The 15,030-nt window shown below is 41.5% G+C and overlaps 1 protein-coding gene across 2 annotated transcripts in view; it reads right to left on the reverse strand.

Annotated features, from left to right (window-relative positions):
• Positions 1-15,030, reverse strand: part of LOC114764629 (plexin-B2-like) — an 86,828-nt gene that overhangs the window by 20,872 nt on the left and 50,926 nt on the right. For both annotated transcript variants that reach the window (XM_028954417.1, XM_028954416.1), the window contains exons 3-19: positions 12,088-13,211; positions 11,214-11,411; positions 11,015-11,140; positions 10,440-10,540; positions 9,815-9,941; positions 8,610-8,763; positions 8,301-8,412; positions 8,018-8,129; positions 7,440-7,541; positions 6,857-6,949; positions 5,870-5,957; positions 3,946-4,109; positions 3,496-3,644; positions 2,375-2,510; positions 1,204-1,340; positions 781-966; positions 549-657 (exon numbers count right to left, since the gene is read on the reverse strand). In XM_028954417.1, coding sequence (XP_028810250.1) covers positions 549-657; positions 781-966; positions 1,204-1,340; positions 2,375-2,510; positions 3,496-3,644; positions 3,946-4,109; positions 5,870-5,957; positions 6,857-6,949; positions 7,440-7,541; positions 8,018-8,129; positions 8,301-8,412; positions 8,610-8,763; positions 9,815-9,941; positions 10,440-10,540; positions 11,015-11,140; positions 11,214-11,411; positions 12,088-13,211 — 3,218 coding nt within the window. The remainder of the gene's footprint in view (positions 1-548; positions 658-780; positions 967-1,203; positions 1,341-2,374; positions 2,511-3,495; positions 3,645-3,945; positions 4,110-5,869; positions 5,958-6,856; positions 6,950-7,439; positions 7,542-8,017; positions 8,130-8,300; positions 8,413-8,609; positions 8,764-9,814; positions 9,942-10,439; positions 10,541-11,014; positions 11,141-11,213; positions 11,412-12,087; positions 13,212-15,030) is intronic.

Raw genomic sequence — 15,030 nt, forward strand, 5'->3', positions numbered from 1 at the left:
TTTGTACCCTCACTTCTGCCAAAAAAACGGCAACACCACTTTTGACCAATAAGATCAACTGGTCTTCAATTTCAAATGCATTCTCTGGCAATGATTTGTGTATTGCTTTTGTTTAAAGTCAAATCAGTGACTAAAAAAGGGACATAATTTGATCATGTATGTCCTGTTGGAACATGTGGTGAGGCCTCCATATTTAAATAAAATAAACAGTCATATATTCTGACCTTTGCATGGTTATTATAAAGTAAGCGGGGAGAAAAAAAAAAAAAAAAAAAAAAAAAAAAAAAATTCTGAGAATATTGATTTACTTTTTATGAAAATGTTAGCACTTTTGAATAGATATTTATGCCTGTTTACACTGTTATTTGCATTTTTGGCTTCTGTTCTCACCACTGGCTCCACTCTGTGCCAACTCTTCCGTTTAGATGCCACTACAGCTTATTTGAATTAGACTGAAAGCAAACCTCACTTAGTCTTATCTCCACTCATTATGCGTTCTTTAGAGTGTGGAATTCTAGTGAGTAGTTACGGCTGTATAGGGACCAGACCTTGACTGAATCAGACTGAGTGGGTGAGTCCTCAGTACTGGCCACCACCATTGACACTTCCTGAATGAGGTCAAATCCAGCTCCAGACACGGTGATCCTACGGCCTCCGCTGCACCAGAAAACAAGCATGTCAGTTGCAGAGTACTATAACCAAACTTACTATGTGATAAAAAATACTAAGTCAATATAAATGGTTCTAGTAAACGTGTCTATGGTTCATGGCACCCCTCACCACACAAAGCTGTCTCTGGGACTGTACTCCTGCATTTTGGGGTTCTCAGAATACTGGAAGGTGTTGTCCGAGACATCTATGGAGGTGTTCTTCCCGTACTTCAGTGTGACAATCAGCAATTCCGATGGAATTCGCTGGCCTTTATAGGCTCCTGTTTTGCAGGTGAGTTCTGTACCGAATGATAAACTAAAAAGAAACACACCACCACCACCTTCCTTAGGTCACAACAGGTTGCAGTGAGATATAATCCCCACAAACACCAACACTCCTCCCACATCTGCACTCTGGCAAAGGTCTTGACAGTTCAGAGAGTGTTAAGTTTCATTATGTTTAATGTTTGAAAATGTGAATAACCGCTCTAACTGATTTTAAATTTGGCAACATGAGCACACACACCCTTAAGAAAGTTATGCAGGTACTCACACTGTGCACGGGACGCCTCCTATACTGATGCTGATGTCTTCCTTGCTGGCTGTGTCCAGGTGGGTGCCGGAAATGGTGATGACTGTTCCTCCCGCTGCAGGGCCTTTGCCTGGGGTGACACTCTTTGGCTTGGGATTCTGGAGAGGCAACAGAACAGTGTACATGACACATGAGATTACACTCAAGTCTCTGTTTCTAATGATGCATGAGTGTAACACACAGGCACACATTCCTACTCCAGTGCTGGCATCTCCACTGAGACACTATTTGTAATGCAAAAAAATATTTAAAAATCAGACTTCGCGATCTACAAAGCTGCAGCAGTATTGGAAGCAAAGCACAGCTCAGAACATGGAAACAGTCCTCACAAGGGAAAAACTGGAGAAGAGACAACATGTTCTTGTGTCCCCACATCTCCCACATGTCAAGCTTTGATCAGAATGCTTTAGAAATCCCCCAAGGTCTAGTGGTTAAGTAGGCGATAAACATAATGGGTTTCAGTGACTCCTCTAGGGGGCAGTGTTGAGAAGTGAGGGGGACAAGAGCTGAGACTGGGGCTCTCAGGGGCACAGGGCTCATTCTCACACTCCATCTGTCCCCCATCTGCACAGAGATTTGGCACATCAGGTGTGACCATGTGTGTGAAACATTGATGTGTGTCCTACTGCTCTTACTAAAGAACTTCTTTCTGCAATCAGAAGATATCAGAAATAATATCACAATGTTTAATGGCATTGTATGGTATTGGTACATTACAAGGCCATAAACTGCCCAACCAGACAAATCTTCAAGGAAGCTATGGCAAGGAAAGACCCCAGTCACCACAGCAAGAGCCTTGTCTCAGTGCTCTGTGCTCTGTGCTGCAGGAGGAAACGAGAAGGCAGGTACAAAGCTTCTACTCATAGTCTATTCACATCGGAAATGTGAACTGGACATTGTGCTGTGTGGTTCCCTGAAGTCTTGGGCACCTTCCACCTAATCTGTCATAATATGTCTATATCTCAAGTGTCCAGTCTAGCATTTGTTAACATAAATAATATTTTATACAATATCATATATGGTGGTACACATTACTGATATTGATCCAATACAATTTTATGAACTGAGAGGGGCAAATCAAAGTAAATTGGATTTGATCTCCTATGGCCATGTGAGTGAAGTACGTGACTACCTGGTATTTGAAGAAGAAGTTAGATGTGCCCACTCGTCCATCCTTCAACTCAACCTTCACCTCGCCCTCCTTGGAATCTTCCACTGGCATTTCCAATGCAAGAGGCCTGCGCACAGGACCAATCTTGCATACCACACTAAACACAGACATAAATTAATGTGTTAGTAATATTGCAAACAAAAACAAACTGGATTGTGCAGAAACGTGGAAAACCTTAAAAGTAAAAATTAAAATATGTGACAAAACATAACAGCAACATTTGGGAGTAAGACGTTACATCATGTAATTATGTCATTTATTTTTTTAATCTGCAATTAGTTACTGGTGGAAAAGGTGTAATTATCACCTGCCAGATTTGACAGAAAAGGGGTGCTGGTTTACCGGGATGGAGGTAAGATTGGCAGAGGTACCATAAAGTTCCTTATGTTATTCAATGCTCTTGAATGTTACGGTTTTGATTTAGCAATGGTTTATAACTATGATCTTGCAGTAAAATGAGGCCTGATGTCTGACCTTGTGGTGGCTGTTATAGTATCTTCATTAAACTGATCTATAATAATGTTTAGTTATATATTGAAAGGTGTTTGGTAGTAGTCATTGTTTAGTGTTGCTATATAAGGTAAACATTGACAAGGTTCAAAAACAAGAAATTAGATACTTTAATAGTAACTGAATTAATAACATTAGATTTCCAAAGTTATGTTCCCAACATTGGTGGTGAAAAAGAATGAACTGCTGTATGCTATATTAGTTTTTCAGTGACTAATTTAAAGTGGTAGTCTACCAACAAGCAATTTGAAAAAAGAAAAAATATATTTTACAAAAGTAATCAAAAAGTAATCAAATATAATTACCTTACCTTAATAGTAATTGAAATAATTACACTCCAATTACACTTTAAATATGTTAACTTGTAATAACATTACATTTCCAAAGTAATCTTCACAACATTAGTAGTGCAAAAGACTGAACTGATATGTTTTATATTAGTATTTCAGTGATTAATTTAAAGTGTTACAGTCTACCAACCAGCATGAAAAACTATTGAAATATTTTTGTTTAAAGAAATACTCTTTGTTAATAACCTCTGAAATCCCATATAAACCTCATGCGTTATTCACCTGGTGGAGACTGAGTACTTTTCCTCCTGGTGAACACAAGGCTCCCCTGCCACCTCGATTCGATTAATATCCTCCTTTTTAATACCCAGGTTGGAGCCTCGTATGGTGACTGCGATGTTCCCGTTCATCGGGCCGAAGCGAGGGGTGATCTGGGAGTGAGGGGTGCAAGAAGATAAGCAGCGTTAGACATGTTTTGAGTAGCTCACGGCATATCCACAGGGATTTAGGGGCAGATTTCTGTGTGTGTCTGTATTCCATAAACACATGGACTCGGATTTCCAAATCTAGGGACTCCCTGGAGCATTCAGCAGCCTTCTGAAGGACAGAAAAATGAGATACCTGATCTCCCATCGGGGATGGGTAGAGGGGACCGATGGAGCATGAGGCGGAGAAAGAGAGTATTCATAGTGAGATTGTATTTGTGTGCGAGTGTGTGTGTGCGTTTCTCACATCAGTAATTTTGGGCGCAGGGCACTGCTTCGCCTCGTCCAGTGTGCAGAGCTCTTGGTAGACGCAGGAGCTGGTTGTGGCACACCACACGCAACTGTACTTGACATCAGCATTTTTACACAAGCTGCAGTCTTCACGGCCCACAGAGCAGTTGTACAGCACCACTGGAACAGAAGAGAAAAAGAGTCACAACAAATAATAGCAACTTTCAACATACTAAAGCATCAAAATACAAAAAATACAACATTTACTAATAGCAAAAAGCAACACTCACAAAACTACAGTCCATCACAACAGTCTAAACCGTAAAACTCCCCACCATAAAGCCTAAAACAAAGCACTAAACAAGCAGAAAAACATTCACATTCACAAGTCCAGCCCATCAAAGTACTCTACAAAGGAATCCCCAGACTTCAGCCCACCGTCAAACAACCCTCGCCACCCTACGCAATGAAAACACGCCATAAAAACAAGACTCCCCACGTTACGCGTCAGTCACAAATTCGCCAAACTACACCTTACCCTATTACACAACCTGTTCGAAACGACTACACAACATGAGTGGTGTTCGCACCTCATCAAACCCTCTGCTTCAGGAACAAACGTGGAGACTGTCCGGGTTGGATTTTGTTTTCCATATCAGTTACCAGGACAAGGACAAATTCTGGATTTTCTACAGAAATTTAGCCTAATGCGAAAAAAAAAAAAAAGTGAACAAGACAAAGAACAAGCTGTTGGTCTGACCCGTTTGTGGAAAAGGTGAGTGGGGGAACATTAGCAATATGAAACCTCAACAAAACTGCAAGCAGCCCTGCCTGGAATAAGGCACAGCAGTTTTTTAACAGGAAATGTAGACATTGCTGCTAATTACGCGCTGATCCCTGATAGTGTTTTTTTTTTTTTTAAACTTTAATGTGTAAAAATCCAAAATACCATAAGCGCTTAGTCCTACTCAGAGCACACACACACACACACACACATTCACTCATGCCTATAAATTAATCAATTCACATGCCTTTGGACAGCAGTAGGAAATCACAGAATCCAGAATAAAACATGTAACAAAATGGGGAGATCATGCTAACCTCCCATAAATGAGGTACGAGACTGGATTCAATCAACACGCCATGAAATACAAATGGTTCACATTCTAATAACAATGTACCAAAATCTCAACTAATGACCAATGATAAGCTTGCTCCTCAGATTAGGAAAGGTCAAATTGATAATAGGTTTGAATTGATGCATCATGTTTCATGAACTGGTTTTATGGGTAAGACGTAATAAGTGTTTAAACTCATTCTTTTAGAGTCCCATTTTCTATAAGAAACCTGCTTTAGACTGGTTATTTTCATGAGAGAAACTGGATACGGAAGCCGGTTCTACTGATCCATTTTCAACAGGAACAGTCTAGGTATCGACTAATAAATGGCAACCTGCCAATATTTATATGAAACGTACTCAGTCATGAACCCTCTGCTTTTCCAAAGTAGGTCTCGCTTAATCACACTCTGATAATGAGGTCTGTGCACAGGAAACTCCCTACACAGTCTGCCTGAGATGAGCTCTAATGCAAAGAAGAACTGGGTAAAAACCAAAAACCCCCAGGACCTCCTCTGGTAATCAAAAGAATCACAACACACTGGGAAAAAAAAATTATTGTTTTTTTATATATATGAGACTGACCTAAATTCTGAGGGAGAAAATGGCTTTGATTAAAAAATTTGAAGTGAAGTTTCATTTTTTTCTAATTGATACAGGACACGTTAATTGCATGACAGTTCCTATTTTCCCTGTTATGGCTGTCTTGACTTGTCATTTACCGCAGTCACAATCCTGACAAGCAGTTCCTAAAATATCAGTGTCAAAAAGATGAAGTGTAGCGTGAAGGGGTGGGGCAGTGGCTTCCTTCCTTCACTCTCACCTTTGAGAGTGCTGTCAATCTTCTTATCCGTCTCGGTGTCCTTTATATGGAACGACACGTTCACCTCTTGAGTTTTATCAAAGGCAAACTGAGGAGATAGAGAGACAGCACACAAATGACACACATGCACACAGGCAAGAGGACTATGAGACTGGGCAAGGTATGCTGACGGACTGTGCGGCACACCCTAGGCACTCTGGAAGCGTGGTGCAGACTCACAATGCGATGTGCATTTGATCAGGGCCCAATTATTTTCTGTACCTGTGGAGAATAGTGCTGCCAGGGGTGGTGCAACGAAAAGAGGCTCAATAGCCTTGAACATCACACAGTCAGTGACTGTCTCAGTGTGTAAAAAATAGATCGATTGGTGACAAAGATGATAAAGTACAGGAAGAAGAAGCATAATACTGAATGTTTACATTTTAGGTAGTAGAATTTTGCAGCGAAAAGGCTATAAGGTACAAACACTGAATGCATTTACCTGGTATTCAAGGATCAGGACTCTCAAATGCACTCAGCCACATGATCAAAACCAATATATATATTTTTTTTGACTACCACTTAAAAGAGTTATATAAAGATATATTTTAAAACTGCCAATAAAGCTACTAATAATGGAGCATTCTGCAAGCAACATGTCAACAACAAAACTATTTTACGGATTTTACATGAACACAAACATGATTTAACTTTGCATTTAAATCACAAAAAAGTGACATTGAGAATTTGACAACATTCAGATATTGCCAGGTTGGGGGTCAAGCTGTTTAGAAGTGTAGAAAGGGGGTAAAACACCATGTAAAAAAAACTCTAAATAGCTCTTTTGATACCTCTAATAAAGTAATCTAAATAAAAAGATGCAAATAATGTTTTATTTAATTAAAAAAATGCATTTAAATGTTGTTCATTTTGGCATATATATTAAGACATGGTTTTAAAGCCCAAGAGGAGTAGCTGTTCAGCAAAAATGTATTGTTTAAAACTGACCTCATATCCTTTAAAACTGTATTCTGACCCAGTGCCTGAAAGCATCTCTTCCTCCTGCTTCATGAGGCTGGTTCCGATTTTAAAGTTCCTGTCCTGTGTGGAGTAACAAAGATCATTATCAAAGTGAAGTCCAAAACAGGGATCACTGTCTGTCAAGTTGGGGCAGTCAATCCACAAAAAGAAGAAAAAAAAGAAGATAAGAATTTTTTTTTTAATTCTTGAATTTGATTGTTTACTGGCATGTGTGGGGAGTGAAGATGACTACAGGTCAAAAAGGTGTTGCACTGTGAAATGACAGAGTTGAAGATGCTGACTTGACCTCTAAATTCCCCTGATCTCAATCCATTTTGGATTGTGCTGGAAAAACAAGTGTGCGCCATGGATGCACCGCACATTCTTGTAATTGTATGCTGACCTTCAGCCTATTTGGAGAATTTCTTGTTTTTGCTTCCCCCGTTGGTCTAATCTGCCTGCTGAACTGTGTGACTATTTAATCTCAAGCGATTGCGTTCAGTCTTCTGATTGGAAAATAAACCGCAGTGAACACAGTGCAAAACCACAGCACACCTCAAGGAGCATTTACCGTGTAGACGTCCAGGTTTTTCCCCTGAAAAGAGATTGGTGTTTTGTGGCCCACTGGAATGAGAAGCGGATTCGGGTTCTCAAACTGAGGGCAACTCTCCCCCTGTGGGGAAAAAAAAAAAAAAAAAATACTATCAAAGCCATACAGAGTATACGACCGTGGCAAAATGTTAAATGGAAAAGGGGAAGAAAAAAAAGAAGCTATATTGTCTGAAAATTGGAAAGGAAGTAACAATACGGCACTCCCCAAATTGTTTACTAAAACTTTATTCTCCTTTTAGAAAAAATGAGTAAAAGTATTTTTCTGCTGATTACTCACTGCTGATTGTCACTGCAGAACTTGACTCCGCACAACACAAATAACTCTTACTTTGACTATTTTGACAATGCCGTGCACTTTTGCTGTGACAACAGAATTTCACTCTGTTTTCTCTCAACCAAAAAAAAAAAAAAAAAAAAATCTGTATACAGTACCATATTCGTCAAAATGGCCTCCATTGTTGTCGCCATAACTTCTATACAGTTGGTGTGTGCAAACTTTTGGCTTTTGAAGTGTACTAGCGTTCAGCTTGCTTTCACCTGCTGGTTTCTGATGATGTGACTTCCAGACACAGACTTGTCACTGTCACTGCAGATGTGGTCCTGAGTGTTCCATTGACAGCCCCACTTACTGGTGACACACGTTATACACCTGAAACACAGCCAATCACAGGACAGAAGGTAAAAACTTTCCATTTTAAAAGGTAGTTAGGGTGGACTGCTCACAATAGGTGATGTGTGTAAGCAGGGGGGGTTTAATTTCATTACACAGAGTGATTTGAATCACTTTCACTTTTGAAATGTTGCTGGGGCCACTACTCACGGAGCGTTCTCAGAGCTCTTCACCACTGCGGCACAGTCGTAGAAGTGAAACTCACTGGAGGTCACCTCTATCCCATCCCCCACCAGGATTTTAATTTCTATGGCCACGAAATCTGCCAGAGAGAGAGACACCAACTGCTTAAATGTGGGAATATGAGTGCATGTAATACAAATCTGCAAAACCATTTTTATTCAGAGAGCACATACTAAAAATGTATAATGATCACATGTAAACAATAAAGTAATTATTCAATGATATATATTATTTAATGCATACTGAACAGCACACGGCTCGTGGCGAGTCCCTCACCTTGATCCACAGGAGTGGGTGGGATTAAGTAAGGTTGCGGCAGCTTGCATGTGACACGTGTGTTTCTCACTTGTGCAATTTCTCTGCTTTGCCCAAAATCACAAGCAAGCTCAAGCCCATTCAGCTTAGGCAGGGCTGGAATGTCCATGTTCACCTGGACAGACATTGGACATACAAGTTGGTCCAGGGTGCATTAGCGGCCATTAATCAGCAGGCAAAGCCTTCCTAAAATCTAAAAACCTGTGTTTAACCGTCCCCATTAATAAAAAGCTCAGAGATAATAGCATGAAAACTAGTGGGAAGTAAACAGACGCCCATGGGGACCTGCGGCTCCGTAATCAGACTACCTGCTTTGCAGCAGGGATGCTTAAATAAGATCCCCTCATTAATCAGAAGTGACCCAGAAAGTTAATTTAAGGTTTGCAGAGGGCTGTGGCATGAAGCGTTAAATGGACGCTCGATAATTAGACTAATGCTTAAAAGTCTGCAGTCATGACAGCGCTGCATACGCAGACGACCGCTTCAGACAAGGATGCATATGTTTATTAGGCGATGTGGACATTTTTGTGTCTTTATTTGTGCAAATCTGTATGTGTCAGTCAAAATAGTCTGGCACAAAAGTGGTCAGTCAATGAACTAAGCAAAGTAAATGCCATTTTGACAAATTAGTCAATCATTGGCTGATTTTCATTCAGTCTGAAGTGAACTAAAATTTGATTGTCAATTTTTTGCTATCAAATATACTATATACTAAATACATAATAATACTAAAATACATAATTAATTAATGATGCAGACAAGACAAATTAAATGCAAACTTGCAATACATGTTCTTGTTAAAAAGCATTACACATGGAAAGAAAATAATACAAGAATTATGTCATCCAAAGAAAGCTGCATCAACCAACTTTTGTGTAAGTGTACTATATAAGAGTGTGTGTGAGTATGCATGGTATAGCGTATATATTTCCGGATGAAATCACAGAAAACTCTCTCCAAAATTTCTCCCCCTCGTGTTGAAAGGGATCAAAGCATTACTAAAGCGATGAAGTCAGCACAATGAACAGATTACAGTTTCCTCTCCGAGTGTGTGTTTCTCTGTGAGAGACAGGGGATGGAGGGAGGGAGTGAAGGAGGGTGGTTGTGTGTGTGTGTGTGTGTGTGTGTGTGAGAGAGAGAGTGAGAGAGAGAGAAAGTGAGATTACCTCCCCTGTCATTTTGCAGCTGAGGTTGGGTGGCTGGAAAGCATGGATGGTCACACACTGCTGCTTTGGACTCCACAGCCAGACATTTGTCTCCTCACCTCTCTTACATTCTGACTTCCGGGAGCACCTGGATGAGAAAGCATTCCCATCAGCCAGTGGTCCTGGAGGTTTAATAAATCTTTGAATAGACACTCCTTTTGATTAATTAAAATGACCTTAGGTGACTGGATAACCTCCAGTAATAATTCATCTCAATCCTTAACTGAGCCAAGTCCAACCTAAATACTAACTTTGCAATACTACTTGGTTACACTGCACATCCAGTCCAACTAGAAGGAACAGATGGATAGACAGACGGCCTGATGGGCCTAAGGTGGTCTGCTTTCCTAAGATGAGGGCTATCTTGTTTGGCTGCTTCCCTGAGGACATATCTGGCATCCTCAGTTAAAAAGATCTAAAATCCCTACAGTGACAGGCCTGTAGACCAGCTAAATTACTTCTTTTTGTGCAACATTACATGTTCTTTGTTAAAGCTGTATAGTTCCTGGACATTTCTAAAATGTTCACTTAGGTTTAATCAATTTGCATTTTGAATGGATGAACACATAAAAGAAAAACCACTCACTTGCCCTCCAGCACACACCAGCCACAGTAGGGGTCTCTCAGTGACATGCAAGACTGGCAATCGGTCTTTAAGTGGCACATCTGCACCGGTACCTTTGTAATCTACCACACACAGGGGTTAGCCAAGGATAAATACTGACAAATGCAGGATGCATCTTTTCATAATTTCTGCCGCATAATTGAGAAAATTCAGGGGCGTAGTTTGAATGTGAAAGACACAGTTTGCCAATTAAAATGCTTAAATTACATCTCTCTTTACGTCTGATTTGGTTGTGGACTTAAAACATCCAGAAGAAGAATAAGCACTACAGGCACCTCCAATTGGAATCTTTGTTTATAAAAACACTTCATGTTCATGTTCTGAGTGTAAGAAATAAATAACCACCAAAAATGGTCTGGTGGATAGTTCTCTCTCCTTCACAAAGATACATATAATTAGCATGCGGCCTTTTCTTGTTACATGCTTGATTATTGTTATTGCATCTAGACCATTTAGGCATTTACTGGATTCACTGGTGTTGTTGTGTGAACTGGAAGCAGGATCTATAAGATAATCAGTGTCCTTGTTGTCCTTACCGTGTTCTTTGAGGTGATATAGAGGTGACTCTGGTCCTTGTCAAAGAGAAGGTTTTTATTAATCCGCTCCCCTGCGTTGTCCCCGGAAACCTTGCCATAGTGATAAGGACTGCCAGTCATATGCACCTGCAAGGCCAAAGTGGAAAGTTCAAAGTGAGTTAAGTGTTGCTGTCAACCCGTCCTGCAATGACAGCCTCACCTTAAAGACCTCGCCACCTTTGGTGCCCAGGAACGCTACGGTGTGCTGGTTCTCCACAGAGACGGCGATGGCGGTGAGGAGGCCGGTCCTGGTGTACACCTCTTTGGTACTGAGCCCAAACTCTGCTTTACCAGCGAGTGGGGAGGGCAGGAACTCATCGCCGCATTTAAAGTTCTCCGCCATGTCTTTCTGGTTATACTGTGAAGCACACAGTAACAGATGAACTTTTTTGTTGATTTGTCATGGATTTTTTCTGATCCTACAATGTCTGCAACACCACTCCAAATTCGAGCAAAGTAACAAAGCAGGAAAAAAATCACATTCAGTGCTCAATTTGACCAGGCAGAAACTTTCAATTAAACTTTCCACCCTAAGTACTCTAATACGAGGCTGTCAAGTGAATAATCAATAAATCACTACAAAAGCTAACACACCCATTTGAAAGCTAAAATTAAAGTTTTATCTAGTGACAGATTATCCTTATAATGATTCAATTAGTCCCAGAATTAAGACTAAAATGTAAACTAAAAGAAATACTGTGCAATTAATTCATGTTAAGCCTGAATGGATATAATATAAAGATCAATATAAATATTTCATTTCGACTGTGACGTTTGTTTGATGTTTAGTGCGGTGCATGATGGCGAGTAGGAAGTTGGTTGTTTTTTGTGTTGTGTGTCATTTAAAACTGAGGAAAGTTCTTTCAACAGCAGAGCTGATGCCAAAAATTCCAGATATGGTTTTCTTAATTTTTATGCAATGTGTGTGTAATGTAAATATAGTCTGAAAAAAAATGGTGCAAATGTCATGTTGAAGTGAAAGAGTAAGAACAACAAAAAAAAAAAAAAAAAAAAAAAAAAAACTGGCGACAAACCTCATTTTTAGTACATGGGTTGTCCTCCCTGCCAGTGTACGGAGTGTAGACTGCCACTTCTCCACTCGTGCTTTTGCCCTTGTTGTTGTAGCAGGCACTGATGACTTTTTTCAGTTTGCTGTCAATGAGGCGGAGAGGGTAGAGACAGAGCGCCGAGGACGAACTGTCATCATCAGAGCTGAAAACAGCAAACACAACTTTTTCTGAAGGCATGACGAGGCCATACTGGCCTGAGGCACTCATGTTCTGGGCCAGTTCCTGGCCCACAGCTTCGACATACGCTGCCTGGATCTTGTTGTACTTGTTGCTGGCACTGCAGTTGAGCTGCAGTTCCGTGTAGGAATAATAGTGACTGTCCTTCTCGCACATGCGAGCCACAAAGGTGAAGTTGACCTTGTCGCCCATCCCCGTAGTGCGTGAAAACAGGAAGTAGACGAAGCTACTGTCCTTGAAGACATAGCGAAAATTGTGCAAGTATCGCTGCATGAAAGGCCCCGCCTGCACGGTGGACGTCTCCACCACGTTCTCAAACACGACCCAGTCCTTGTAGTCCTGCAGCACGCGGGTGCTAATGAGTTTGGAGCCATCAAAAGAGTTGCAGCCCTTGGCCACCAAAAAGACGACAAACGTCCGATTGTCTCTCTCATAGGTGTAGGTGGACATGATGCCCACCACAGACATGCTCTCCTCAGTGCTGGCCACGTAGGTCTTCTCACCTTTGCTGTCACTGTAGAAGAGGACCTGGTTTATGTTGGTGAGGTTGACCAGAAAACAGATGCCTCTGAAGAGGCTCCCGCAGACCACCAGGCTCCCATTAGTGGAGTGGACCAGGAGCAGCTTGTTGTGATTGTCCATGCTCTTGGGGTCCGGACAGGAAGGAGTAATGGGAGGGGTGCACTGAGGGTTGTCTTTTCTGGGCCCAGTCTCCAAGGAGCTCTCCTGATTTAAGGCTTGGTCAAGCTGGTAGATGAAATTGACCGCGCCCACATACAGACGACCAGTCTCGGGGTCCTGGACCACGTTGTTGATGGCAGTCTTGGAGCTGAAGGTCCTGCGGTTCTCAGCAACTGATTCGCAGGCGCAGGAATACAGCAGCAGCCCTAGCACCAACCAAGACGCCATTTCTAAAAAAAGGGAATAATCATCAATTATTTCAACAGTTTGGAATACAAAATAAAGACTGAGCAAGCCTGTCATTTTTTATTTAAACAAAATCCATAAACTTCCTCAAAGTTGTACAGAATCTTGCAGAATCGTGACCTCGTTCTCTCCCCCCTACTTTCATTGTTATTCAAGCTCACCGCATGCTTTCTTGCTTTAAAAGCAAAAGCGGAGGTAAAAAACAATCTCTGCATTTCTCCCCAAAAATCTCCTTCAGATGTTCTCCGAAGTTTGACAGGGGCGATAAAAAGAAAAAGGTGCCTTCAAAGCCTTCACCTCCATTCTTCTCCTTTAATCCATCCCAGTCACGATTCTTTAGGAGTTTTTTGGTGCGTGGAGGGCCACAGTGAAGCAACCATCAAAGGACTTTGGGGGGCCAATGGCACTTTGCCATGACAACAAAGGTGCTCCTCGCACGAGTTAAAAAAAAAAAAAAAAAAAATCTCAATGTCCTCATTAAATGAGCTACAGGCTCCTTTCAGCAAACAGCTTGGAGGCAAAGTCAGTTATGAACCCAGAAACCGGCGTTGTGGTCACAGTGATTATCCTGTCAAAGCCAAATTCTCAAAAAAAAAAAAACTTTCAAAAACAGTCAAATCGTCATGGGTGGAGATTTAAATTCGCTGGTGAGTGGTGATAACATAAACACTACATAACTTTAATGAAGTTTGGTTTGTGTGTGATGTGCGGGTTTAAAATCACCTGGAATAACGAGAAAAAAAAAGGTGTGTGTGTGTGAGTCTGGCTCCTCCCATTAAAGATAATGTTCCATTAAAGATAATGTTCTTTAAACTACGTAAAACCAAAGTGAAAAAAATCAAATGCCTCCTTAGAAACAAAAGCCCAGTGAATAAAAAACAAGTGACAGACGAGAATCCCCCCTCTACAGCCCGTTCCCTACGGTGAGACGAGAGCAGTCATTTACACGCCGTTCCACGCTGCCTCGCCATAAAGAATTCATGAGGGGTTTAGTTGGGATACTAAAGGCTCTTATTGGTCCTAATGACTGGACTCAAGGGCCCCGGCGCAAACCAGCCATGAGGCCTTTACAATCTGGCCCAGTCCTGTAGCTCCGCCGATCCCCTTCAGAGGGGATTACACAGTGCATACTCACAGCATTTGTAAATAGCTCCCTAGCCCCACACACACTAAAATCCAGTAATGTGTACATTTACATTACATTAAAAAAAACCCCTCAAAACTGTTCTCTCTAAACATCTCTCTGGAGTACATCGGAAACAATGTGTGTATTTGACCCACAGAGAAAACGTCTACTGCGCTACACACAGATTAACACTCCTAGCACACTTCCCCCATTTACTGATGACTAATAGCACCCGTAATTAGACGGGCTCTAAGTATAGACTCAAAAATGCCTACTTGTGCTGATAATGACGCCACAGAGGGCATGTGACACTGAGGCATGCTCTCTGTTTGTCTAACGACACCCTCTCCAGGCATACACACAGGGATGGATTTTAACAGACAGGAGGTCCTTTTGGAGGAATTCGGTCATGTGACTCAATGTTTTATGCACCCTGACCGCTTACAGAGCTCCAGCAGTCAGAAGAACGCGCCCTCTGGAGAGCAACGCAAAAGGGTGAGAGAGAGAGGGAGACAGGAAGGAAGGAAGGATGGGATGGATGGATGGCTGTTGCAGGCCTAAGGCGATCATGTACAAAACAGCAGCATTTTCTTCCCCGAACCTCTCCCTCCGCCCACCACAGCTCCGGTACAAAATCATCGTCGGCAAGCAGAAGTCACCACAGTCAACATTTACCA

This window comes from Denticeps clupeoides, chromosome 15, assembly GCF_900700375.1.
Source record: "Denticeps clupeoides chromosome 15, fDenClu1.1, whole genome shotgun sequence".
Classification (NCBI taxonomy): Eukaryota; Metazoa; Chordata; class Actinopteri; order Clupeiformes; family Denticipitidae; genus Denticeps; species Denticeps clupeoides.